The sequence below is a fragment of the Corticium candelabrum genome, chromosome 15 (assembly GCF_963422355.1).
Source record: "Corticium candelabrum chromosome 15, ooCorCand1.1, whole genome shotgun sequence".
Taxonomy (NCBI): domain Eukaryota; kingdom Metazoa; phylum Porifera; class Homoscleromorpha; order Homosclerophorida; family Plakinidae; genus Corticium; species Corticium candelabrum.
Genome location: NC_085099.1, coordinates 499613 through 525641, shown reverse-complemented (window position 1 = coordinate 525641; position 26029 = coordinate 499613). Strand labels below are relative to the sequence as shown.

The 26029-nt window shown below is 41.0% G+C and overlaps 6 protein-coding genes and 1 long non-coding RNA gene across 10 annotated transcripts in view; all 7 read left to right on the top strand.

The window, feature by feature from the left end:
* LOC134190790 (hemicentin-1-like) overlaps window positions 1–15832 on the top strand; it is a 31453-nt gene extending 15621 nt beyond the window's left edge. Inside the window, exons 41-77 of the mRNA XM_062659301.1 lie at window positions 626–679; window positions 2165–2462; window positions 2524–2750; window positions 2807–3371; window positions 3557–4156; window positions 4221–4511; window positions 4573–4839; window positions 4911–5204; window positions 5273–5542; window positions 5607–5876; window positions 5941–6240; window positions 6300–6554; window positions 6618–6890; window positions 6975–7250; window positions 7308–7607; window positions 7674–7934; window positions 7998–8270; window positions 8335–8604; window positions 8665–8964; window positions 9037–9312; window positions 9369–9668; window positions 9735–9995; window positions 10059–10331; window positions 10396–10665; window positions 10726–11025; window positions 11098–11373; window positions 11430–11729; window positions 11796–12056; window positions 12120–12392; window positions 12455–12724; window positions 12786–13085; window positions 13378–13650; window positions 13718–14008; window positions 14121–14399; window positions 14581–14859; window positions 14921–15184; window positions 15253–15832. Of these exons, the coding sequence (XP_062515285.1) occupies window positions 626–679; window positions 2165–2462; window positions 2524–2750; window positions 2807–3371; window positions 3557–4156; window positions 4221–4511; window positions 4573–4839; window positions 4911–5204; window positions 5273–5542; window positions 5607–5876; window positions 5941–6240; window positions 6300–6554; window positions 6618–6890; window positions 6975–7250; window positions 7308–7607; window positions 7674–7934; window positions 7998–8270; window positions 8335–8604; window positions 8665–8964; window positions 9037–9312; window positions 9369–9668; window positions 9735–9995; window positions 10059–10331; window positions 10396–10665; window positions 10726–11025; window positions 11098–11373; window positions 11430–11729; window positions 11796–12056; window positions 12120–12392; window positions 12455–12724; window positions 12786–13085; window positions 13378–13650; window positions 13718–14008; window positions 14121–14399; window positions 14581–14859; window positions 14921–15184; window positions 15253–15599 (10737 nt within the window). The 3' untranslated portion in view covers window positions 15600–15832. The remainder of the gene's footprint in view (window positions 1–625; window positions 680–2164; window positions 2463–2523; window positions 2751–2806; window positions 3372–3556; window positions 4157–4220; window positions 4512–4572; window positions 4840–4910; window positions 5205–5272; window positions 5543–5606; window positions 5877–5940; window positions 6241–6299; window positions 6555–6617; window positions 6891–6974; window positions 7251–7307; window positions 7608–7673; window positions 7935–7997; window positions 8271–8334; window positions 8605–8664; window positions 8965–9036; window positions 9313–9368; window positions 9669–9734; window positions 9996–10058; window positions 10332–10395; window positions 10666–10725; window positions 11026–11097; window positions 11374–11429; window positions 11730–11795; window positions 12057–12119; window positions 12393–12454; window positions 12725–12785; window positions 13086–13377; window positions 13651–13717; window positions 14009–14120; window positions 14400–14580; window positions 14860–14920; window positions 15185–15252) is intronic.
* Window positions 15833–15995: 163 nt separating this feature from the next.
* On the top strand, window positions 15996–16805 carry LOC134190650 (receptor-transporting protein 3-like). Its single transcript, XM_062659113.1, has one exon. It carries the CDS (start codon window positions 16111–16113, stop codon window positions 16525–16527), a length of 417 nt encoding a protein of 138 aa, XP_062515097.1. The 5' UTR covers window positions 15996–16110; the 3' UTR covers window positions 16528–16805.
* Window positions 16806–16857: 52 nt separating this feature from the next.
* Window positions 16858–19369, top strand: LOC134190651 (uncharacterized). Of its 2 annotated transcripts, XR_009971666.1 has the most exons (6): window positions 16858–16973; window positions 17133–17287; window positions 18898–18952; window positions 19012–19088; window positions 19156–19208; window positions 19268–19363. It is a non-coding gene; the product is annotated as an uncharacterized LOC134190651 (long non-coding RNA). The 2 variants fall into 2 exon arrangements; XR_009971665.1 differs by having other exon boundaries at window positions 19156–19369.
* A 168-nt stretch (window positions 19370–19537) lies between these two features.
* Window positions 19538–20872, top strand: LOC134190649 (lachesin-like). The gene is made up of 3 exons (XM_062659112.1): window positions 19538–19899; window positions 19961–20224; window positions 20293–20872. The coding sequence occupies exons 1-3, from the start codon at window positions 19893–19895 to the stop codon at window positions 20637–20639; spliced, it is 618 nt and encodes a 205-aa protein (XP_062515096.1). The 5' UTR covers window positions 19538–19892; the 3' UTR covers window positions 20640–20872.
* Window positions 20873–21047: 175 nt separating this feature from the next.
* LOC134191673 (receptor-transporting protein 3-like) lies at window positions 21048–21813 on the top strand. Its single transcript, XM_062660294.1, has one exon. The coding sequence runs from the start codon at window positions 21118–21120 to the stop codon at window positions 21532–21534; it is 417 nt and encodes a 138-aa protein (XP_062516278.1). The 5' UTR covers window positions 21048–21117; the 3' UTR covers window positions 21535–21813.
* Window positions 21814–21851: 38 nt separating this feature from the next.
* Window positions 21852–25216, top strand: LOC134191672 (cathepsin Z-like). Of its 3 annotated transcripts, none has more exons than XM_062660293.1 (13): window positions 21852–21982; window positions 22146–22300; window positions 23382–23467; window positions 23530–23577; window positions 23902–23956; window positions 24017–24097; window positions 24161–24213; window positions 24273–24321; window positions 24492–24559; window positions 24627–24691; window positions 24794–24875; window positions 24947–25045; window positions 25110–25216. In XM_062660293.1, exons 1-12 carry the CDS (start codon window positions 21902–21904, stop codon window positions 25003–25005), a joined length of 882 nt encoding a protein of 293 aa, XP_062516277.1. In that variant the 5' UTR covers window positions 21852–21901; the 3' UTR covers window positions 25006–25045; window positions 25110–25216. The 3 variants fall into 3 exon arrangements, with proteins under 3 accessions (XP_062516277.1, XP_062516276.1, XP_062516275.1); XM_062660292.1 differs by having other exon boundaries at window positions 24947–25049; XM_062660291.1 differs by having other exon boundaries at window positions 24947–25216.
* A 149-nt stretch (window positions 25217–25365) lies between these two features.
* Window positions 25366–26029, top strand: part of LOC134191670 (DNA annealing helicase and endonuclease ZRANB3-like) — a 9999-nt gene continuing 9335 nt past the window's right edge. Inside the window, exon 1 of the mRNA XM_062660286.1 lies at window positions 25366–26029. This exon is cut by the window's right edge and continues 149 nt beyond it. The gene's annotated coding sequence lies outside the window, so the exon portion shown is untranslated.

Genomic DNA, 26029 nt, shown 5'->3' with positions numbered 1-26029 from the left:
ATGCAGTTATATGTGGTTTGCTTGTGTAAGTGAGGCCTGGCTGGTTTAGCATAGACAGTTCCTCTTATATAGTTTGGAATTCTTGGAAACTGTTGACAGAGATTCTATTTGTGCTAATATCAATTACCTATACTGTCTGTTACACTGTTGTCTGTTGCTCGTGTTAGATGAATAGTGAAACTTGGTGACAATTGGTTGCAATTCATGAGATATTGGATGTAGGAAATTATTTTTCATATTGGACCTAGAACTCGATCATGGTAGATTTCTTCACACTAACAAAAACGTGTTGATCATCTTTGGTAAATTTGTATTTGGCATATTTTTAGTACCAGCCAGTTTAGTTTGTTCTGTCTGACAGTGAGCTGTTGGACGCTATTATCTGGGGTTAGCAGGGAATGAGGATGTTGTGGTTATGGTAAATGAATGGTTTCCTTTTTCCTAGTAGATGCTTCAAGTGGTATTCTACTTCCTTATTGTGTGTTTTGCAGTTTATAAATAACTTAATTAATCTTGGATGCTGTCAGACTATCTGTAGAATGTTTAGAGTGTTTCTCTACCTTTCATGATGATCAATGTAGTTCGTAATTGGTGTCATGAGTCAGGTGTGGTAATACTATAATAGGTGAAAGGATCTTGCACTCTCTTTTTAGACCTTCAAGCCATTGTGTCAGTTACGGTATAGTGGGTGGTGCTGAAATTGTTCACAACTGGAAATTATACAAATACATATATTTGCAGTAAGTATCTCCAAAACTTAACAATTGTGTTAGGAAGTCAGATGGGAGTGTTTCTGAAAATATAAGAGGAAGTCAAATAGAGTTGCTATGGGGTAGCTATATAGTTCCAAGAATTACATTTAATTGTAATTGGATCTAATGGATGACAGTAATGTATCTAAAGCGATTTGACATGTTCTAGTACAACAAGTGATTTAGTTTTATTACATTGATGATGGTAAAGGGCAAGAATGATGTGATTATTACATGGACTTGCTTGTGTTTGTCATCTCAACCTACCTTGAGGCCTCTAATACAACTATAGTAGTACACATAACTTGTCTGTAGAATGAAGTGTTTGTAAGTAAAATTTTCTGAAATTTGAGTTATTTTGAAACTGTCTGTAGGTTTGAGTTATAGTTAATATTCATTGTTGGACTATTGCAGTGTGTGCTGGCTGGGTGTTACAGCTTTTAGGGAATTTCCCAGCAATGCAATTGATTATGCATATGAATTATTCAGTGGTAATGTGCATAGCAAAATGATTAGATGTCTACGTGGTTTTTAACCTGCTACAATAACGTCTAGGCACTTGTTGGAAAGATTTTGTAAATTATTACCAAAGTACACAATATTTTCACAAGTTTTTCTTCTTGTGTGTCTTCCTTATAGGGATGTTGATCAGACTGCACTCCAGATGTTGTTAGCTGTTATTTCATCTAGCCGCAATGTGTTGCACTTGTGTTGTAACGTTTGTGGTGTCCGTCCGGCTCCTGAATAATATCCTGTTGGGCGTGAGTGTCAGCTGGGCGGGCTCAATTAGATGAGAAGCATAAGTGTCCTAGGCAGCTTGTGGTGGTGGTGATGAACTTCCATATGAAAAGTATAAAAGGAAGCGGTATTACACACACATTTCATTCCTTCAGCATTGCACAGGGACGCGTTAGTATTGCAGTGTGCGGATAGAAAGAAAAGCGACGGGCATTGATGGTGAGTTGAAGATGCCATCTCTTTCATCACTCTTCCTGTACTTACATGTACTTGACACACTTGGCAGACTGTGTGTGTTATTCTTGACTTTTCCTAGAAAAGAAGGTTGATTGCATGTAATGAACGCGTGTACAATACCTCTATGGAGTAGCTGATGAATTGTTGAATATCTAGAAATTGTCTCCAGGTTGTTTAGTATCAGGAAATATTCTTTCATTGCCATTTGGAGTGGGACAAATTTCTATTGCATGCAGGTTTAGGTGAAAGGCAGAAGCTTGTGGCTGTGGCTGTGGTGTAATTCAGTAAACAGAACAACACCTTGCTTTATTCATTCTGCAAATTGCATGTAACACTCTCATGTAAAATTAGGATCTTTTGTTTGGTTTCCAGAAGCTTCTTGTGGTATTGTTGTCCTGTGTTGTATGCATATCTATACTAACAAGTTCTTTGTGTAGGCTGATGTTTCCAGAGCCACTTTGCCACTTACAACGACAACCCTTTACGCAGTCTTGTGGACTATTTCATTGCTTATTTCGGCTGGACGGTGCACTACTCTTTGTCAACTGAGTGATGATGTTGGAGTGATTAATCGGCCATCATCACTAACATTTGTAATTGACATAACCTCCAGTATGAAGGAGGATATTGCTAAAGTGAAGAAATCAACAAGTGCAATTCTGAGAGAAGTAGTAGACAAACGAAACGTGCTAGTACAGAATTTTGTACTTGTGCCTTTTCATGATGAAGATGGTGGTGAGTGAGTTGAAAACTATTGTATCATGCAACTAGCTAGTTTCCTGTTTATATGTTTTAGTGATTTCTCCTACAGTAACTGACAATGTAGATGAGTTTGAGGCTGCTTTAGGAAGGCTTACTGTTTACAATGGTGGAGACTGCCCCGAGCGAAGTTTGGCAGGCTTGAAAAAAGCCGTGCAACTGAGCGGCCTAAACTCTTTTGTATTTCTATTTACTGATGCTCCACCAAAAGATTCAGAACTCGAGAATGAAGTTGTAGATTTGGTGCAGGCACTTAACATTAAAGTGAGTGACATGTGGTGATTTAGGCAGCAATGTCTTTAGATGGTTGTTTACGGTAGGTTGTGTTTGTGTTGACTCGGGGTTGTGATGATGATGATACACGATTTTCAGTGTACGATGTCATTGCAAAAGTATCTAGCGGAGAAGTGTTTCCTCTCAAAGATAAAAATCTCATTGAGCCTCTTCTGAACTTTATCCGTGTCTCGGTTAGTGATCATCAAGTCAACTTGATGTCTAAAACAGAAATATCGCTAGAGAGAACATCTTTTGATTTCTACGTTGATTCCTGTCTTGAAGACTTGATCGTGACTGTAACATTAAGGAGAATTCAAGGGCAGTCAATGAACAGATCACCAACGATACAAAAAGTTGATGTGTACGACCCATTCAACAATCAATCTGCTGAAACGGTTGTGGATTTGAATGTAGCAAAAGTGATTAAATTTACATCTCCAGCGAAAGGCTTGTGGAGAGTTTTCGTGTCAGTGAGAGGAGGTTATGTGAGAGGAACTTACATAAGAGGATCTTACAATATTCGAGTTAGTGGTAGCTCTGTCTGCAATTTTGAGCCATCATTTGTGTATAGTCTTGCACCTACAGCATTCTTCCGTCGTCCAGCTAAAGGTATGGCTTAATCTTACCTACTCTGTGTCTGTTATAGGAAGAACATGTGTTAGCATGGTACACAATGATGTAAGAGATATAGAACAAAATAATCTATACAGAGTTTTAATGATATCTCTAGGGATTATGTGATATGAGGCTTCTTTGTTATGTTGACTAATAGGAAGTGTTGTATTTTATTTTAGGGAAGTTAACACACGTGATGATGAATGCAGTGAAGCCACCGAACCATTCAGCTGATAAAAAATATATGTGCAGTTGTAAACGAGCCCATGTTTCAAAAATTAAACTCTTCAAGAGCAACGGTGACAACTTTAAGAGCACTGGCTCTCCTACTCATGGGTTTCTTGTAAAGTGGGATGTGTCAACCGTGTTTCAACTCATTGTTGATCAGCCGTTTCAAGGTCCGTTAGAACCATTTCTGATCAAAGTGGAAGGTACAGACGAAAACGGTGCTCATTTCCAGCGTGTTTCCAGAACTATAATTCCTAGTCAGGCTGTACCGCCTGTTTATCTGTCTATTAACCACACCACGTATTGGCAAGATGAAGGCAAACCACTTGGATTACCTTGTCATCACCATATGGATGAGTCGACCACAGTGATATGGAGGAAATTAGAAGGAGCAATTCCTGTTGTATTGGAAGGATCGAGATATAGGACGACAGGTGATGGACGTCTTTACATTAGCGACACAACAAGACATGATGCAGGTCAATATCAGTGCCAAGTAAGCAATTTAGAAGGACACGCGTGTGGACAAGTATTAGAAGTGAACATTGCAAGTAGGCAACATATTATTGGCTAACAGTCATGTTGTATACATCATTCAATGATTTGCAATTGTAGCGGTTCCTGTCATAGTAGAAGGTCCTCAAAATGTCGTTACTGCTTCAGGGACTGCAGTCAAGTTCTCTTGTCGTGTTCAAGGAATACCTGTGCCCAATATCACGTGGTTGGTTCGTAACAGATTGGTTTCGTCCAAACAACTGTTGACTGAAAAAGACGTGATTAATGGGGACACAACAATTAGCTTTTTTGATATATCAAATGTGACACCAAATGACGAAGGGTCGGTGGTCTGTATTGCTAGCAACACAGCTGGCACAAACAGAAAAACAGCCACGTTAGCCGTTCGAAGTTGGTTAAGTTGACTTTCTTGCCATAGACCATGAAAGTATTGATTTGCATGTTTTGATAGATGCTCCTCAAGTCTTTCTTTCTACTGATTCATTGCTTGTTCACGAGAATGAAACAGCACGCTTTGTTTGCAGAGCGGAGGGACTTCCTCTTCCTACAGTATCGTGGTATCATGGTGACATTCTAATGAAAGACAAAGTTTCAGGATCACAAGCACAAAAGGAATTGTCTTTCTTGCCTGCCAAGTTGTCAGACAGAGGAGATTATACGTGCAGAGGAATTAACACAGCAGGCATGGATGAGAAGAAGGCAAAACTGGACGTATTTTGTAAGATGGATTGCACATTACTGTAGGATTGCTTAGTGTGATGTGATGTTGTGCATTGGTGTGTCTACTAGTGGCTCCCATCATGTTACAGGCTCCCAATGATCAGACTGTGCTTGTTGCACAAACAACAAAGTTTCAATGTGTTGTCGATGGGAGTCCTAAGCCAAGGACATTATGGAAGCACAATGGAATTATGTTGAATGGCAATGGCAAGAAACCAGAGAACATTGAGTTTTTCGATGAAAGTGAAATTCTCGTTATACAAAATACTCAGTTGTCAGATGGAGGTGTTTACGAATGTATTGGGAGGAGTCCACTTGATCATGTTGAAGAGATTAAGAGAGCGGCTTTGTTGACTGTTATTGGTAAGTCTAACCAACTATTACATTGTCATTCTTGATGTCATTAACTGAACGCATTGATGTCAATATAGATCCTCCACTTGTAAGAGCACAGTTTTCATCGGTTTTTACTCTTTTGCATGAAGAGATTCGTTTGGTCTTTTTTATATCAGGCCATCCTTTTCCTTCTGTCTTTTATCATCACAACAAACAATCTTTACTGGAGGATCATCGTGTTGTTATACACACGAATGGTACGGTAGTAATCAAGAATGTCCATAGGAGTGACGCCGGTGATTACACATTACTGGCATCCAATCCTGGTGGAAACAGCAGTGCCACAATTAGACTCACAGTTTACTGTAAGACGACTTTAATAATTGTCAATAGTTTGTGTTGTTGCATGTGCTGACGTCTTTCTTGTAGTTCCACCACGCATAGTGTCTACTGTCAAAACGGTGAGTGGTCTTGAACACAGCAAAGTGTTGTTGCCTTGTGATTCACGCGGCCGTCCTTCACCGATTATTGGCTGGTTACGAAGAAATGTTACTATTCTGAATGATGAAAGGCATACAGTACAAGCAAACGGAACTCTTCTCATTGAGAAACTTGATATTCGTGACAGTGGCATGTACACTTGCATTGCTGAAAACAGTTATGGCTCTGCTTCACATTCAGTGTTTTTAGATGTTCACTGTAAGCTGACAATTTTGAGTGTGTTTGTTGATGGGACTTACTTGCTTTTGCTTGATATGTGTAGTCGGACCGTCTCTATCCGTTGTTCCGAGCACGCAATGGGTGATGGCTGGTGATGATGCGTCGTTTACTTGGAGAGTTGAAGGGAATCCCTTGCCAAGGGTCACGTGGCTGAAAGATGGAGAAAGGCTGAACGCTGGCGACGCTAGAGCAGTGACATCGCGGCTTGGTGGAGAACTTCATTTTAAGAACACTGCTACAAAAGCCAGCGGTGACTACACGTTAGTTGCATACAATAACGTGACGGATATGGGGCAAAACGTGATACTGGAAGTAAGGCAGTCTGTTCATCTTCTAGTTGTCGGTAAGTTTTTTAGATTGCAATTGTAGCACAGATCTATAAACAAGGTGATTCATGTTTAGTTCCACCGACTGCGTCTGCTTCTTCACCTGTTGTGGCAGTTGAAGGAAACGATAAGGTTGTTGAATGTACTTCGAGTGGTACTCCCATTCCTAATGTTCATTGGATGAAAGACAACCGGCTAGTTACAGACGATACCCTTGCATTCAATGCACTTCAGTTGAAATCAGTTGAAGTGGAAGATAGCGGTATGTATATCTGTATCGCCTCAAATGTTGGAGGAAACGCAACTGTATCAGTACAAATCGTCGTTCATTGTACGTTAACATGTTTATCTCCAACTATCATAGTAGAGATACTATTTTGTCTCTATTTTCTAGTTGCTCCTCGTGTGACGAGTTCAATGAAGGACACGAGAGTGTTGGCTGGTGGTAACATCACTTGGAGCTGCAAGGCGTTAGCTAATCCAACAGCAGTTATATCATGGGATAAGGATGGCCGTAACATTGTGCCCAGTGCTTCAGTGAAAGTATCAGATGATGGGACAGAGCTGTCATTGAGCAATGTTCAACCTCCTGATTCTGGGTTTTATCACTGCGTTGCTAAAAACTATGTTGCAGCCTCCTATAAGTCTGCGTCGTTGTTTGTAGTTGGTAAGTTTTATGTATTATTGTCTCATATCATCGACTTCTTGTGATTTAGAAATGTTGGTAATGTGGTGTGGTATATGTGTGTAGTGCCAGCTTTTATTGAACATGGTTCACGTGTGGTAGAAGGATTGGTGAGCAGGTCTGCAGTGCTGCCTTGTCGTGTGACAGGCTTACCCTTCCCAACCGTCAGATGGTTGCGTAATGGAAAGTTTGTTGATGATTCACTGTCAAGAAAATATAATCTCTTCTCGAATGGAAGCTTACAGATATTTCATTTAAGAAAGTCTGACGCTTCTGATTATCAATGTGTTGCTTCTAATGAAGGTGGAAAAGATTCGGTAACTGTTTCTTTGGACGTTCATTGTAAGAATTCGTTTACTTTTAAATTGTGTATTTTATGTGATGAAGTTTGTTGTTTAGTCGGCCCTGTCATCAAGCAGGCACAAAGAGTTCACGAAGTTCTAATTGAGCGCTCCGTTTCTTTCATGTGTGAGGCAACCGGCAATCCTCATCCAGTCATCGAGTGGTACCGGTATGGCAAAAGGGTATCTGTTGCCAGTTTGCACACTGACATATCACAGAACGGAAGCGTTCTCTCTTTGAAAAATGTACAAGAAAGAGATGGAGGGAATTACGTTTGCAGAGCAAAGAACACGGCATCAGACAACGGACGACATATCATACTGATTGATAGCGCTAACTTCAGCCTTTCTGTTATAGGTAAGACAGTAGGACGATTAATAGGACGTTTGATCAGTCATAACTCTACATGCTTTATTCCTCTAGTACCTCCTCGTGTTATGACTGCTCGTGAAGAGGTTATTGTGGAACAAGGAAAGAGTGAAGTGTTGGAATGTGATGTACGGGGAACACCATCACCATCTATTGTTTGGCTGAAGGACGGTGTACGCATAAGTGCGAGCGATCGAGTAGAAAGTGAAAGGCTGACAATAGAGTCTGCTCGTTTGGTCGATGATGGTGAATATACGTGTGTTGCCACCAACAAAGGTGGAAGCAGCAACATCACCATACGGCTAATTGTACACTGTAAGATAGTTATAAAGTGTATCAGTCATCTTGTTACGTTTGTAACGACCACTTGTGTTCCAGATGCTCCATCACTGACGAAAAGTCTTGATGACAAAGACGTTTTGGTACATAGCACTATCACTTGGTCTTGCTCGGCGTCTTCTCTTCCTGCAGCTACATTGTCTTGGGAGAAGGACGGCGTACCTCTTGTGTCGAACCATCGACTCTCGATATCGTCAGACGGTACACAACTGACTGTCTCTTCTGTGAAGACGAGAGATGCTGGGAGATACAACTGCATTGCAAGGAACTATTTGGGTGATGCAACTGCTTCTGCTCGTCTATTTGTGATCGGTAATAGTTGAAGACAAGTTAGTTTACTTTTCTACATTCATAATTGATATTTTGTATAATGTAGTACCTCCCAAGATTGTGTCTGCTGTTGACAAGGTCGAGGGTTTACTCAACAGTGTGGCATCCCTACCTTGTTCTGTGACTGGTATTCCATCTCCTCGAGTGCAGTGGCATCGTCTGCAGAGTTACATTACAGACGATGAGAAACACAGGACATTGTCTGACGGAACGTTAGAGATAAGAAAGTTGGAGCATGTCGACACTGGCAGCTACACATGTATCGCTTCAAACAGAGGAGGTTCCGATAGTAAAAATGTCACTGTGGATGTGCATTGTAAGTTGTATTTAATATTAATGTTTATACTGCCAGATGTAGCATTTATCTCCATTCTAGATGGTCCATCATTTGAACAGTCTCCAAAGGACTTGAAAATTATTGTTGGAAAGAACGCTTCATTTTCTTGTGTTGCTACCGCCAACCCTAACCCAACTATTAACTGGACTTTCGGGGGCCATCAACTACCGGGTGGTAATGACAGGATAGGAACTTCTGAAGGAGGCGGTAAACTGACAATCTCTAGTGTGGAGAGAGACGACGCAGGAAGTTATACGTGTAATGCTCACAATAACGTCAATGATCAAGGAAATTTGGTAACAAAGACGATCACGTCAACGGCCAAGTTAGTTGTCATTGGTAAGAGAAAGTTTTTTTATGCATTATGTCAGTTGCAGAATATTGGTAACGTGGTGTCGTATATGTGTGTAGTACCAGCTTTTATTGAACGTGGTTCACGTGTCATAGAAGGATTGTTGAGCAGGTCTGCGGTGCTGCCTTGTCGTGTGACAGGCTTACCCTTCCCGACCGTCAGATGGTTGCATAATGGAAAGCTCATTGATGATTCACTGTCAAGAAAATATAATCTCTTCTCTAATGGAAGCTTACAGATATTTCATTTAAGAAAGTCTGACGCTTCTGATTATCAATGTGTTGCTTCTAATGAAGGTGGAAAAGATTCGGTAACTGTTTCTTTGGACGTTCATTGTAAGAATTCGTTTACTTTATATCATTCTTATTGTTTGATGAAGTTTGTTGTTTAGTCGGCCCTGTCATCAAGCAGACACAGAGAGTTCACGAAGTTCTAATTGAGCGCTCCGTTTCTTTCATGTGTAAGGCAACCGGCAATCCTCATCCAGTCATCGAGTGGTACCGGTATGGCAAAAAGGTGTCTGTCGGCAGTTTGCGCACTGAAATATTGCAGAACGGAAGCGTTCTCTCATTGACAAATGTACAAGAAAGAGATGGAGGGGATTACGTTTGCAGAGCAAAGAACAGGGCATCAGACAACGGACGACATGTCGTACTGATTGATAGCGCTAACTTCAGCCTTTCTGTTATAGGTAAGGCAGTAGGACGATTAATAGGACGTTTGATCAGTCATAACTCTACATGCTTTATTTCTCTAGTACCTCCTCGTGTTATGACTGCTCGTGAAGAGGTTATTGTGGAACAAGGAAAGAGTGAAGTGTTGGTATGTGATGTACGGGGAACACCATCACCATCTATTGTTTGGCTGAAGGACGGTGTACGCATAAGTGCGAGCGATCGAGTAGAAAGTGAAAGGCTGACAATAGAGTCTGCTCGTTTGGTCGATGATGGTGAATATACGTGTGTTGCCACCAACAAAGGTGGAAGCAACAACATCACCATACGGCTAATTGTACACTGTAAGATAGTTATAAAGTGTATCAGTCATCTTGTTACGTTTGTAACGACCACTTGTGTTCCAGACTCTCCATCACTGACGAAAAGTCTTGATGACAAAGACGTTTTGGTACATAGCACTATCACTTGGTCTTGCTCGGCGTCTTCTCTTCCTGCAGCTACATTGTCTTGGGAGAAGGACGGCGTACCTCTTGTGTCGAACCATCGACTCTCGATATCGTCAGACGGTACACAACTGACTGTCTCTTCTGTGAAGACGAGAGATGCTGGGAGATACAACTGCATTGCAAGGAACTATTTGGGTGATGCAACTGCTTCTGCTCGTCTATTTGTGATCGGTAATAGTTGAAGACAAGTTAGTTTACTTTTCTACATTCATAATTGATATTTTGTATAATGTAGTACCTCCCAAGATTGTGTCTGCTGTTGACAAGGTCGAGGGTTTACTCAACAGTGTGGCATCCCTACCTTGTTCTGTGACTGGTATTCCATCTCCTCGAGTGCAGTGGCATCGTCTGCAGAGTTACATTACAGACGATGAGAAACACAGGACATTGTCTGACGGAACGTTAGAGATAAGAAAGTTGGAGCATGTCGACACTGGCAGCTACACATGTATCGCTTCAAACAGAGGAGGTTCCGATAGTAAAAATGTCACTGTGGATGTGCATTGTAAGTTGTATTTAATATTAATGTTTATACTGCCAGATGTAGCATTTATCTCCATTCTAGATGGTCCATCATTTGAACAGTCTCCAAAGGACTTGAAAATTATTGTTGGAAAGAACGCTTCATTTTCTTGTGTTGCTACCGCCAACCCTAACCCAACTATTAACTGGACTTTCGGGGGCCATCAACTACCGGGTGGTAATGACAGGATAGGAACTTCTGAAGGAGGCGGTAAACTGACAATCTCTAGTGTGGAGAGAGACGACGCAGGAAGTTATACGTGTAATGCTCACAATAACGTCAATGATCAAGGAAATTTGGTAACAAAGACGATCACGTCAACGGCCAAGTTAGTTGTCATTGGTAAGAGAAAGTTTTTTTATGCATTATGTCAGTTGCAGAATATTGGTAACGTGGTGTCGTATATGTGTGTAGTACCAGCTTTTATTGAACGTGGTTCACGTGTCATAGAAGGATTGTTGAGCAGGTCTGCGGTGCTGCCTTGTCGTGTGACAGGCTTACCCTTCCCGACCGTCAGATGGTTGCATAATGGAAAGCTCATTGATGATTCACTGTCAAGAAAATATAATCTCTTCTCTAATGGAAGCTTACAGATATTTCATTTAAGAAAGTCTGACGCTTCTGATTATCAATGTGTTGCTTCTAATGAAGGTGGAAAAGATTCGGTAACTGTTTCTTTGGACGTTCATTGTAAGAATTCGTTTACTTTATATCATTCTTATTGTTTGATGAAGTTTGTTGTTTAGTCGGCCCTGTCATCAAGCAGACACAGAGAGTTCACGAAGTTCTAATTGAGCGCTCCGTTTCTTTCATGTGTAAGGCAACCGGCAATCCTCATCCAGTCATCGAGTGGTACCGGTATGGCAAAAAGGTGTCTGTCGGCAGTTTGCGCACTGAAATATTGCAGAACGGAAGCGTTCTCTCATTGACAAATGTACAAGAAAGAGATGGAGGGGATTACGTTTGCAGAGCAAAGAACAGGGCATCAGACAACGGACGACATGTCGTACTGATTGATAGCGCTAACTTCAGCCTTTCTGTTATAGGTAAGGCAGTAGGACGATTAATAGGACGTTTGATCAGTCATAACTCTACATGCTTTATTTCTCTAGTACCTCCTCGTGTTATGACTGCTCGTGAAGAGGTTATTGTGGAACAAGGAAAGAGTGAAGTGTTGGTATGTGATGTACGGGGAACACCATCACCATCTATTGTTTGGCTGAAGGACGGTGTACGCATAAGTGCGAGCGATCGAGTAGAAAGTGAAAGGCTGACAATAGAGTCTGCTCGTTTGGTCGATGATGGTGAATATACGTGTGTTGCCACCAACAAAGGTGGAAGCAACAACATCACCATACAGCTAATTGTACATTGTAAGATAGTTATAAAGTGTATCAGTCATCTTGTTACGTTTGTAACGACCACTTGTGTTCCAGACTCTCCATCACTGACGAAAAGTCTTGATGACAAAGACGTTTTGGTACATAGCACTATCACTTGGTCTTGCTCGGCGTCTTCTCTTCCTGCAGCTACATTGTCTTGGGAGAAGGACGACGTACCTCTTGTGTCGAACCATCGACTCTCGATATCGTCGGATGGTACACAACTGACTGTCTCTTCTGTGAAGACGAGAGATGCTGGGAGATACAACTGCATTGCTAGGAACTATTTGGGTGATGCAACTGCTTCTGCTCATCTATTTGTGATCGGTAATAGTCGAAGATAAGTTAGTTGCTTTCCTATTTCATAATTGCTATTTTGTATAATGTAGTACCTCCCAAGATTGTGTCTGCTGTTGACAAGGTCGAGGGTTTACTTGACAGTGTGGCATCCCTACCTTGTTCTGTGACTGGTATTCCATCTCCTCATGTGCAGTGGCATCGTCTGCAGAGTTACATTACAGACGATGAGAAACACAGGACATTGTCTGACGGAACGTTAGAGATAAGAAAGTTGGAGCGTTTTGACGCTGGCAGCTACACATGTATCGCTTCAAACAGAGGAGGTTCTGATAGTAAAAACGTCACTGTGGATGTGCATTGTAAGTTGTATTTAATATTTATATTTATATACTGCCAGATGTAGCATTTACTTTTATTCAGATGGTCCGTCGTTTGAACAGTCTCCAAGTGACCTGGAAATTATTGTTGGAAAGAACGCTTTATTTTCTTGTGTTGCTACCGCCAACCCTAACCCAACTATTAACTGGACTTTCGGGGGCCATCAACTACCGGGTGGTAATGACAGGATAGGAACTTCTGAAGGAGGCGGTAAACTGACAATCTCTAGTGTGAAGATAGACGACGCAGGAAGTTACACGTGTAATGCTCACAATAAAGTTAATGATCAAGGAAATTTGGTAACAAAGACGGTCACGTCAACAGCCAAACTAGTTGTCATTGGTAAGGAACTTCTATGTTGCGTAATATCTCTGCAACAGTTTTATAGTACATTTGTTACGTGTGTGTGTGTGTGTGTGTGTGTGTGTGTGTGTGTGTGTGTGTGTGTGTGTGTGTGTGTGTGTGTGTGTGAGTGTGTGTGTGTGTGTGTGTGTGTGTGTGTGTGTGTGTGTGTGTGTGTGTGTGTGTCAGTAGGAGTAGGAGTTTCTTTTAGTTGTAGTAGGTCGTTCAGTTGTAAGTGTTTTCTACTCAGACGTTCCCTTTCGTACACACTCACCATATTACTGTTTTCCAGTTCCACCTTCTATCACATCAACTGATTCTGTTGTTCATCAACTGGCTGGATACATTGCAAGCCTGCCTTGTGTGACTGCCGGTGATCCTATCCCTACAGTTCAGTGGCAAAAGGTTAACAAGAAGAACATGTCAACTACTTCACGAATGGAAATTCTTTCATCCGGATCACTGCTTATACGCCATGTAGGTGACACAGATGCTGGCATGTACCGTTGTGTTGCCACCAATAAGGGAGGATCTGCTACTCTCGACGTCCTATTGGACGTGCAATGTAAGAGCTCACTCATTGTTAAATTGATTAATTTGTAGTTGTACTATTGTATTATTGATTGCTTTAGTTGAGCCTGTCATTGCAAACCGTCCTCTTACTCAAACGGTTAATTATGGATCTCCCGTCACGTTTTCCTGTGCTGTGACGGGAAATCCGAAACCAGACATCACGTGGCTCTACAGAGACGTTCTCATCAGCACTAGTGACAGATATTCAGTAAACGATGGGACGCTAACCGTACTAGCCAGCAGTCTTGCTGATATCGGCTCTTATACTTGCCGTGCTAGTAATATTGTTAGCAATGGAACACAACTTGTTCACTTATCAGTCAACGCATCGGCTCATCTCACTGTTGTAGGTACGCCAATATGTTAGATACTATTGACTATTAATTAAGGCAACGTATCGAGTGATGTTATGCTTTAGACTCTGGATACCTTGCATTTATGATTTTATGTTGATTGTTGTAGACAATCGTGATATTGTACCGAAGACTTTTACAAATAAGAACATTGTGAGAGTGGAGAAGGGAAAGGATGCGTTTCTACACTGTAACGCAACAGGAAGACCGAGTCCCGTCTTCTCGTGGAAAAAAGATGGAAGGGATGTCGGAAACGGGAGGCGACAGGAGATACCATTTGAGGGATTGAAAGTGACGCGTACACGAGTGACAGATGCCGGCACTTATATGTGCATAGGAAGTAATGACGCTGGAAGCTCGAATGTCACCATAGTGTTGGATATTCTTTGTAAGTTGACTTACACACACACACACACACACACACACACACACACACACACACACACACACACACACACACACACACACACGCACACACACACACACACACACACACACACACACACACACACACACACACACACTGTGCGCGTTTGTACTCGAACTCATGAAATTTTAAACGACTCTAGGTCGTCCGTCGATCAAGAATATATCAGAAAGCGATTGGCATATGAAGAATTCTCGGGTTCTTCTTTATTGTGAAGCAGACGGCAATCCTCCTCCTCTTATCACTTGGTCTTGGAAGAAAGGACGCACCATTACCAACTCTACAAAGGGAATGAGCGTTCTTCAAGGTGGACGTTTCCTTGTATTGGAGAGAATGAAAGCTCGATATTCTAGTCGATATACTTGTACTGCATCCAACATAGTAGGAGCACGGAAGGAAGTTGTGCAAACGTTGATGATGGGTAATGAAAAGAAGGAGAGCATATGTAACGAGCATTATTCATCTATTTTCTGTGATTATAGAGCGTCCTACCGTTAGTGTTCTTGACAAAGTGACGGTGAAGGAAAATACTGCTGTACGTTTGCCTTGCAACGTCACCGGCAGTCCGGAACCCGAGATAAGGTGGATGAGAATGAAAGACGGCGTTTACTTGCCAGAGCATTCGGTCCGGTCTGACGGTGTGCTCGAGATAGAGAAAGCATCGAGGTCGTGGACAGGTAACTACGCGTGCGAAGCGCACAATCGAGCAGGAAAAAGAAGAAAAGAAACGAAACTGGACGTTCTGTGTAAGAAATTGTTGCTTCTACCGAGTGTGTTTGCATGGTGTTGATGTATTATACTTTTGTGTTTCTAGATCCTCCTCGTATTGTCACGGGACCGGGAAGAGTCGAGGTACCGGTCGATCGTCGAGGCAATGTGTTGCGCAAGAACGTCGAACTCTCTTGTATCGCCGATGGCAACGAGACTCCTACTATTACTTGGTTCTATCGGAACGCTCCTCTGGAACCTGGACCTATGATATGGCAAATAGAAGGACTCGATTACGTTCCTGTGGCGACTATTTCTAATGATAAAAACCGATCTTTGCTAACGATAGAAGATGTTCACGAGCTCGTGCTACACGAGTATGCGTGCAGGGCAGAAAACAGTCAGGGAATTGACGTGGCGTACGGCAGACTCGTCAAGAGGTCAAACTCTTAGTTGGAGTCGAGAGAAAAAGGAAGGAAGAATGCTCAACGACTTGCTCTTAGATACTTTGTCACATTACATGCATGGACTTGTAGCTATAGTAGAGACACAAACATTCTGATATCGTAAAGTTGTAGTAATTAGGTAGCACCGTACAACGTTTCTACTTTTGATGACTGTAATTTACTGACTATAGTTGTATTTAACTAATTAAAGTTAGTTGGGATCATACTAAAGAAAATTTATCACGTGCCACCGTCCACTGCATGGAACGCCGCTAGGACCAATACCGCGGGGACTCGGACGGTCCCTATACTTATACAATGGACGGTCCCTCTATTGTCTAGAGTCAGGGACTTTGAACAGTCCCTCTATTGTCTATAGTCAGGGGCTTTGAACGGTCTCTATTGCATCAGCCAAACCGCCTACCAGTTTCTGAAACCCTTGCAGTGTAGAGATACTATATAAGTGAAAAAACTCTAGAACGTTATTCGATCTCGGTTCGTTATTAGCAGTTGTGGTGATGGCTCACATTATCAGAGAAGCTATGAGTGACACTCACGATTTGGATCCAGCCAACATTCCCGATCAGTATCGTTATCAGAACGTGTACGGTCGTGGCACTGTGCACTGCGGAGCCTGCTTTCATTCATGGTCAAGCTACATATCGTGGATCACAGTGGATTTGAAAAAGTGTCGACTCGCACGTCGATTTCAGCAGAAGTGTCAGTCATGTGAAACAGCCAATACTCCTTATTTCAAGACAGAAGAACTTGAACGTATGATTAAACTGACCATTGCAAGAGTAATCAGTCTCATGAACGGAACATACGACAACACGGGAACAGATGATCTAAACGACACACAGCTGGATGCACCTCACGACAGCGATCGTTGTGAAAAGTGTGAATACGGTGAAGGTAGACCATGCTACGAATGATCTACCGACGTTAGCGGGTCAGCTCAGCAGTACATTGTCTACTATAAGAATTTTATATTTTTGTGTGGTAGATCTACTCGTGTAGATATCATAACCCAGAAGAGTATATGTCATTTGCTGTTCTAAATTTACTATATTTTTCAGCAGTGAATAGTATTCTAGCTACTACAGTGTACGTTACATTGTACGATGCTTGAACTTTCTGAAGCAGTTTCTTCTGTATTTCTACTGCTAGTATTCTAGTATCAATTGAATAAATGCACACAAGCAGAGTTTCACACTCAGTTCTATTTATGGTTCTTGTTATGCCGTCATCGTTTCACGTGATGTGACTCTAATACGGGTTATGTTTCAGATTACACAGAACAATGCAGTTTATTAGTCATGCGATTTTCGTTGCTTTTTATTTTGGAAATGCGGTAGATGCGTTTGGATACATACCAAAGGTGAGTTATGCCACTGCTTCACCTCAAAGCGACTTGATAGCTAATTCGAACAAACTAGACCTGTTGCGTAACGGTATTACATCATGGGCAACTAGTTCTAGTAGCTTAGCTAGACAAGATTACATGCGTATGCTAGGCAATTATTTTATGATTTTTAAGGATGCAGTCCCTCTTCACGTGATCTCTCGGATGCCTCATAATTATCTCCACAGAAGTTCTCTACCAAACGAATTCGACTGGAAATCTCTCAATGGCACTGTTTACGTTACGAGGGTAGGAAATCAACTGCAGCCCAAACCATGTGGATCGTGTTGGTAAGGATATATGGCGTATACTAGACTTAAATTTGTGCTTTAATTAATTAATTAATATGTCTCCGATAAGTAAGAAATAATTTTTAATAAAGTAAGAATGTGAAATAAGATGATGTGTACAGAAACATGGACAACAAATATAATAATATAATATACTGCTCTCTATCACTCACTGGAATGTTGCTGTCATTAATATGGGTTTCCAGTATAGTACCAGCATCATTGTGATAGGCTTGTGGAGATGAATGACAGTACCATTTTGACTCAATTAGGGTAGCTGCAGATGAAATACCAGTACATTACGATGTGGGATATAGCCATCCCTACTTCTAAGAAGATTAGGGGCCAAATAAGAAGACAAAAACTTGTATTCTTATTGATATATGTCACAGGGCGTAGCATAGCATGGGCTAGACTGGGCTTTAGCCCCGTCATTTGTAGGCATGGTGATAAAAATTGTGGACTGGAAAGTGTGAGGATCAAAGCTGTATATAGTATATACACCACCCTTTTTTCCAGTCTAGATCTGCCACTGATTCTACCCTATCAGTCAATTAGAAGCCAATAAAAGTGGGCATGTTTCGTAGCATCGTGAAGTTTATCTTCCTCCCCATTCCTAGAGGTCATGCTACGTCCTGATATCAGCTGTGCTGCTGATGGTAAAGTCACCAGGAAACATGCTGAGAAGTTGACAAAGTACAACAACTTGCTGGTGGAAATAGTAGAAGCTGCATGTAGTAGTGTCGGACACGAGTTGTTCCAATGGCGTTGAGAGCATTGGACGCAGTACTGCAGGTCTACTGCTTGACAGGTGGCTAGACATTATTCCAGGTCATCACAATCTGCAGCATACATGTACATAATCAGTGCTTTTTTGTCCACTTGGACTCTACATAATGTTTTGTCTATGTCTTGATAGCCATGATTATTTAGTTCCTACAGAAACCTTACAAACCAGACTGATCTGGTTGAGCATGACATAATAATAATAATAGCTGGATTGCTATACCCTATTATTAAAGTCTATGTAAGCTTACATGTATACAAAACAATAGAACTGCATTTTGTTATCTTTTGTACATCTCGGGCTCATGGTGCAACAGGAGCATTGTCGGATCGTTTCAAAATTGCATTGAAAGCGTCTGTGTCTGATATAAATCTGTCTCCTCAAGGTGTTTCAATGGTGCTTATGGATAAGTGATATATAAGTAAATTGTAAATTTGTATGCCATCGTTTTACTAAATTGTGGACCAGTGGAAAAGTTTGGCTTATGCAGTCGTGGTAAGCAAATGTGGTATATGTACTATGTAGAGTGATCAAACATTGTAGAAATGAGTATTAACGTTGTTTGTGAATGGTTTATACTGTTTGTGTATTTTAGTGATTTAATTTAGTGCTGCAAGTGATATACATGTACAGTGCAGTAGTGTAGTGTGCTCAAAAGCATTTCTAATTTATTTCTTTTTATTATTGGATTTTAATATATAATGTATCATATGATGTTGTGCAGTATTGTCTTCTGGGTTTGTTTTGCAAAGATTTATCTCTAGATAGATTTGCTATGGCATAATAATTATTGATTTTGTGAGTTTGTGACTTCATTTTGCAGGTGATCATGTTGCTGCATACAAGTTTATTTATGAAAATGGTATAACCGATGAAACGTAGGTTGACCTTGCATTTGTTTGCTGTATGTGTAATTTTATGTATTTTTGTACTGTAGATGTGTACCTTATGAGTCTGTGGATCAGACTAATTGGGCTGAAATTCCATGCACGGACAGAATGTGTCGTACATGTGGTATGTCAGTCACACAAATTGTCTTGTTTATGTGTATATGTGCAGTGTACTTTGTACGGTATGATAGACACGGTAATTGCTACTTCATAAAAGGAATAAAATATGAAATATCAGAATATAGTCAGGCATTATGAATTGGTACAGTAGCAGCACTTGTTAAGTACGTTGTGTTGAGACAGGTACGGTGACTGGTGAGGATCAGATGATGGCAGAAATATATGCTCGAGGGTAACTCTCTTATGACAGTAGGATAGAACACACACACACACACACACACACACACACACACACACACACACACACACACACACACACACACACACACACACACACACACACACACACACACACACACACACACACACACACCACACCACACACACACACTCACACACGCACACACGCACACACCACACACACACACACACACACACACACACACACACACACACACACACACACACACACACACACACACACACACACACTACGAGCGTTTGTACTCCAACTCATGAAATTTTAAAAGATTGTAAGTCGTCCGTCAATCGAGAGTATAACAAAAAGCGGTTGGCATATGAAGAATTCTCGGGTTCTTCTTTATTGTGAAGCAGAAGGCAATCCTCCTCCTCTTATCACTTGGTCTTGGAAGAAAGGACGCACCATTACCAACTGTACGAAGAGAATGAGCGTTCTTCAGGGTGGACGTTTCCTTGTAGTGGAGAGAATGAAAGCTGATATTCTAGTCGATATACTTGTACTGCATCCAACATAGTAGGAGCACGGAAGGAAGTTGTGCAAACGTTGATGATGGGTAATGAAAAGAAGGAGAGCATATGTAACGAGCATTATTCATCTATTTTCTGTGATTATAGAGCGTCCTACCGTTAGTGTACTTGACAAAGTGACGGTGAAGGAAAATACTGCTGTACGTTTGCCTTGCAACGTCACCGGCAGTCCGGAACCCGAGATAAGGTGGATGAGAATGAAAGACGGCGTTTACTTGCCAGAGCATTCGGTCCGGTCTGACGGTGTGCTCGAGATAGAGAAAGCATCGAGGTCGTGGACAGGTAACTACGCGTGCGAAGCGCACAATCGAGCAGGAAAAAGAAGAAAAGAAACGAAACTGGACGTTCTGTGTAAGAAGTTGTTGCTTCTACCGAGTGTGTTTGCATGGTGTTGATGTATTATACTTTTGTGTTTCTAGATCCTCCTCGTATTGTCACGGGACCGGGAAGAGTCGAGGTACCGGTCGATCGTCGAGGCAATGTGTTGCGCAAGAACGTCGAACTCTCTTGTATCGCCGATGGCAACGAGACTCCTACTATTACTTGGTTCTATCGGAACGCTCCTCTGGAACCTGGACCTATGATATGGCAAATAGAAGGACTCGATTACGTTCCTGTGGCGACTATTTCTAATGATAAAAACCGATCTTTGCTAACGATAGAAGATGTTCACGAGCTCGTGCTACACGAGTATGCGTGCAGGGCAGAAAACAGTCAGGGAATTGACGTGGCGTACGGCAGACTCGTCAAGAGGTCAAACTCTTAGTTGGAGTCGAGAGAAAAAGGAAGGAAGAATGCTCAACGACTTGCTCTTAGATACTTTGTCACATTACATGCATGGACTTGTAGCTATAGTAGAGACACAAACATTCTGATATCGTAAAGTTGTAGTAATTAGGTAGCACCGTACAACGTTTCTACTTTTGATGACTGTAATTTACTGACTATAGTTGTATTTAACTAATTAAAGTTAGTTGGGATCATACTAAAGAAAATTTATCACGTGCCACCGTCCACTGCATGGAACGCCGCTAGGACCAATACCGCGGGGACTCGGACGGTCCCTATACTTATACAATGGACGGTCCCTCTATTGTCTAGAGTCAGGGACTTTGAACGGTCTCTATTGCATAATCCAAACAACCCACCAGTTTCTGGAACCTTCGCAGTGTAGCGATACTATATAAGTGAAAACTCTAGGACGTTATTCAATCGCTCTCGGTTCGTTATTAGCAGTTGTGGCGATGGCTCGCATTATCAGAGAAGCTATGAGTGACACTCACAATTTGGATCCAGCCAACATTTCCAATCAGTATCGTTATCAGAACGTGTACGGTCATGGCACAGTGCGCTGCAAAACCTGCTCTCATTCATGGTCAAGCTACATATCGTGGATCAAAGTGGATTTGAAAAAGTGTCGACTCGCACATCGATTTCAGCAGAAGTGTCAGTCATGTGAAACAGCCAATACTCCTGCTTTCAAGACAGAAGAACTTGAACGTATGATTAAACTGACCATTGCAAGAGTAATCAGTCTCATGAACGGAACGTACGACAACACGGGAACAAATAATCTAAACGACAGACAGTTGGATGCACCTCACGACAGCGATCGTTGTGAAAAGTGTGCATACGGTAAAGGTAGACCATGCTACGAATGATCTACCGACGTTAGCGGGTCAGCCCAACAGTACATTGTCTACCATGAGGATTTTATGTTTTGTGTGGTAGATCTACTCGTGTAGATATCATAACCCAGAAGAGTATATGTCATTTGCTGTTCTAAATTTACTATATTTTTCAGCAGTGAATAGTATTCTAGCTACTACAGTGTACGTTACATTGTACGATACTTGAACTTTCTGAAGCAGTTTCTTCTGTATTTCTACTGCTAGTATTCTAGTATCAATTGAATAAATGCACACAAGCAGAGTTTCACACTCAGTTCTATTTATGGTTCTTGTTATGCCGTCATCGTTTCACGTGATGTGACTCTAATACGGGTTATGTTTCAGATTACACAGAACAATGCAGTTTATTAGTCATGCGATTTTCGTTGCTTTTTATTTTGGAAATGCGGTAGATGCGTTTGGATACATACCATCAAAGGTGAGTTATGCCACTGCTTCACCTCAAAGCGACTTGATAGCTAATTCGAACAAACTAGACCTGTTGCGTAACGGTATTACATCATGGGCAACTAGTTCTAGTAGCTTAGCTAAACAAGATTACATGCGTATGCTAGGCAATTATTTTATGATTTTAATTAAAGGATGCAGTCCCTCTTCACGTGATCTCTCGGATGCCTCATAATTATCTCCACAGAAGTTCTCTACCGAACGAATTCGACTGGAAATCTCTCAATGGCACTGTTTACGTTACGAGGGTAGGAAATCAACTGCAGCCCAAACCATGTGGATCGTGTTGGTAAGGATATATGGCGTATAATAGACTTATATTTGTGCTTTAATTAATTAATTAATGTCTGTTGAGTAAGAAATAATTTTTAATAAAGTAAGAATGTGAAATAAGATGATGTATACAGAAACACGGACAACAAATATGATATACTGTTCTCTATCACTCACTGGAATGTTTGCTGTCATTAATATGGGTTTCCAGTATAGTACCAGCATCATTGTGATAGGCTTGTGGAGACGAATGACAGTACCCTTTTGAACCGTGCCTTAATTAGGGTAGGTGCAGATGAAATACCAGTACATTATGATGTGGGATATAGCCATCCCTACTTCTAAGAAGATTAAGGGCCAAATAAGACGACAGAAACTTGTATTCTTATTGATATATATCACAGGGCGTAGCATAGCATGGGCTAGACCACGCTTTAGCCCCGTCATTTGTAGGCATGGTGATAAAAATTGTGGACTGGAAAGTGTGAGGATCAAAGCTGTATATAGTATATACACCATTCTTTTTCTAGTCTAGATATGCCACTGATTCTACCCTATCAGTCAATTAATAGCCAATAAAAGTGGGCATGTTTCATAGCATCGTGAAGTTTATCCCCCCCCCCATTCCTAGAGGTCATGCTACGTCCTGATATCAGCTGTGCTGCTGATGGTAAAGTCACCAGGAAATATGCTGAGAAGTTGACAAAGTACAACAACTTGCAGGTAGAGATAATATAAGCTGCATGTAGTAGTGTTGGACACGAGTTATTCCAACGGCATTGAGAGCATTGGGCACAGTACTGCAGGTCTACTGCTTGACAGGTGGCTAGACATTATTCCAGGTCATCACAATCTGCAGCATGCATGTACATAATCAGTGCTTTTTTATCCACTTGGATTCTACATAAAGTTGTGTCTATGTCTTGATAGCCATGATTATTTAGTTCCTACAGAAACCTTACAAACCAGACTGATCTGGTTGAGCATGACATAATAATAATAATAGCTAGATTGTTATACCCTATTATTAAAGTCTATGTAAGCTTACATGTATACAAAACAATAGAACTGCATTTTGTTACCTTTTGTACATCTAGGGCTCATGGTGCAACAGGAGCATTGTCAGATCGTTTCAAAATTGCAATGAAAGCGTCTGTGCCTGATATAAATCTTTCTCCTCAAGGTGTTTCAATGGTGCTTATAGACAAGTGATTTAAATGTAAATGGTAAATTTGTATGTCATAGTTTTACTAAATTGTGGACCAGTGGAAAAGTTTGGCTCATGCAGTGGTGGTAAGCAAATGTGGTATATGTTCTATGTAGAGTGATCGAACATTGTAGAAATGAGTATTAACGTTGTTTGTGAATGGTTTATACTGTTTGTGTATTTTAGTGATTTAATTTAGTGCTGCAAGTGACATACATGTACAGTGCAGTAGTGTAGTGTGCTCAAAAGCATTTTTAATTTCTTTTTATTATTGGATTTTAATATATAATGTATTATATGATGTTGTGCAGTATTGTCTTCTGGGTTTGTTTCGCAAAGGTTTATCTCTAGATAGATTTGCTATGGCATAATAATTATTGATTTTGTGAGTTTGTAACTTCATTTTGCAGGTGATCATGTTGCTGCATACAAGTTTATTTATGAAAATGGTATAACCGATGAAACGTAGGTTGACCTTGCATTTTGTTTGCTGTATGTGTAATTTTATGTATTTTTGTACTGTAGATGTGTACCTTATGAGTCTGTGGATCAGACTAATTGGGCTGAAATTCCATGCAAGGACAGAATGTGTCGTACATGTGACATGTCAGTCACACAAATTGTTTTGTTTATGTTTATATGTGCAGTTTACTTTGTACGGTATGATAGACACGGTAATTGCTACTTCATAAAAGGAATAAAATATGAAATATCAGAATATGGTCAGGCATTATGAATTGGTACAGTAGCAGCACTTGTTAAGTACGTTGTGTTGAGACAGGTACGGTGACTGGTGAGGATCAGATGATGGCAGAAATATATGCTCGAGGGTAACTCTCTTATGACAGTAGGATAGAACACACACACACACACACACACACACACACACACACACACACACACACACACACACACACACACACACACACTCACACCACACACACACACACACACACACACACGGCTGTATTTTATTGTATTGAATGTTTACTGTTGGCAGGCCTATTGCTTGTCTAATGTATGCACACACCTCTGCATTTCAAAACTACACTGGAGGAATCATTGATGGTATGTGTATGCTCACTTACTCTGTTCCTTGTGATTTGTAATGTGTAGGTGTGATGATGTATAACAGATTCAGATCATTACAATAACTCTATTACTCATGTAGTTGCCGTTACTGGATGGGGTACAGATGAGGTCAGTATACAGAGTAGTTAATTAGGTCATTAAGTGGCATGGAATGGACAGTTAGATTTCTGTTCACACTCATTTGCACTGATTCTGTCATTGTACATACAGCAATCTGGTCTTCCTTTCTGGAGTGTTCGCAACTCATTCGGAACTCACTGGGGTGAAGTAGGCTGGTTTAAGCTTAGAAGAGGTACACATGCCATTAGATGGACACACTTCCATAGCAATTTGTATTATTGTATGTATTACTCTATTATGCAGGAACCAATTGCTTGAACATCGAGTCCCATGTTTGCTCGTGGGCTGTTCCCAAACTGTAGCATTTTGGTTGTGACCATTTTGATAACTTCTGCAGTAGCAGTGAGTATGTTTTTGTTGTAGTTAGAAGTGTTTATATGTGGAAGTTACATGCCACTATGTCTAGATGGTATGTTGATGAGTATTGGATATGGACTGCTTCATATTTGCATCTTTTACATTATCATGTTCATTTAGTCAAGTGAGTGTAGATTAAATTGTATAAGAAACTTGCATGATGTGTGTGTGTGTGTGTGTGTACACTGTAACTGAAAGCTACTCGACTTGTCTTAAAATCAATATTCTATTCGTAAATTTTGTCCTTGCACAACATGTGTGATGAGAACAGTCTCTAGAATACACTATTACACTAGTACAGTATAATAAACCAATTGCTAGTCAACACGATACTCGCTGCAACAGTAATCATTGCTATTGGGCTACATATGAGACGCTGTTAATTAATTAAGTTACTTACCTGCTGCTTTCAATAAATCAATTTTGCCAGACTATTTTTACCAGTAGGTGTGAGTTGTAAGATGCGATATTGAATGGTACACCGAGCTTACACAGAATAACTACCTACGGGTAGTCATATTTCCAGTAACTAAATTTTAGGACAAACCATTCCACCAAAGAAGTATATCCGCGCAATGAGTTATCCGGGTAAGTGTTGGAAAATTTGGAATCAATTGAGTAAGCGCACGACATCATAGCCTCGGTATTCCAGACTGCTTTCTGCACGTGATGGGAGGGAAGGGTGGGAGGAGAGAAGAAAGCAGTCTGGGGACAGCTCTATTGTAAGTGACTTCGGAAGAGGCGCGACTGCTCAAGTTCAGAAACATCCGCTCCAATCAAAACCACCGCTAAAAAAAAACGGCCAATCGGCGCTGTAGACAACTGTTGACGTCAATGAGTAATTTGTAATTACCTAGAAGCGATTCTCAGACGACTGTAATAGCACAGTGGGGTGCAGCTTCTTCTCTCCTCCCACTCTCCCCTCCCATCACGTGCAGAAAGCAGTCTGGAATACCGAGGCTAACGACA

What these genes read in the sequence shown, in the direction of transcription:
- LOC134190650 (XM_062659113.1), top strand. Translation starts at nt 16,111, where the DNA reads ATGGCTCACATTATCAGAGAAGCTATGAGTGACACTCACGATTTGGAT.
- LOC134190649 (XM_062659112.1), top strand. An exon ending in AACGAAACTGGACGTTCTGT is followed by an intron (nt 20,225 to 20,292) that starts GTAAGAAGTTGT and finishes TTGTGTTTCTAG; the next exon opens with ATCCTCCTCGTATTGTCACG.
- LOC134191673 (XM_062660294.1), top strand. Translation starts at nt 21,118, where the DNA reads ATGGCTCGCATTATCAGAGAAGCTATGAGTGACACTCACAATTTGGAT.
- LOC134191672 (XM_062660293.1), top strand. Translation starts at nt 21,902, where the DNA reads ATGCAGTTTATTAGTCATGCGATTTTCGTTGCTTTTTATTTTGGAAAT. An exon ending in TTGGATACATACCATCAAAG is followed by an intron (nt 21,983 to 22,145) that starts GTGAGTTATGCC and finishes TTTTAATTAAAG; the next exon opens with GATGCAGTCCCTCTTCACGT. An exon ending in AAACCATGTGGATCGTGTTG is followed by an intron (nt 22,301 to 23,381) that starts GTAAGGATATAT and finishes TTGTACATCTAG; the next exon opens with GGCTCATGGTGCAACAGGAG.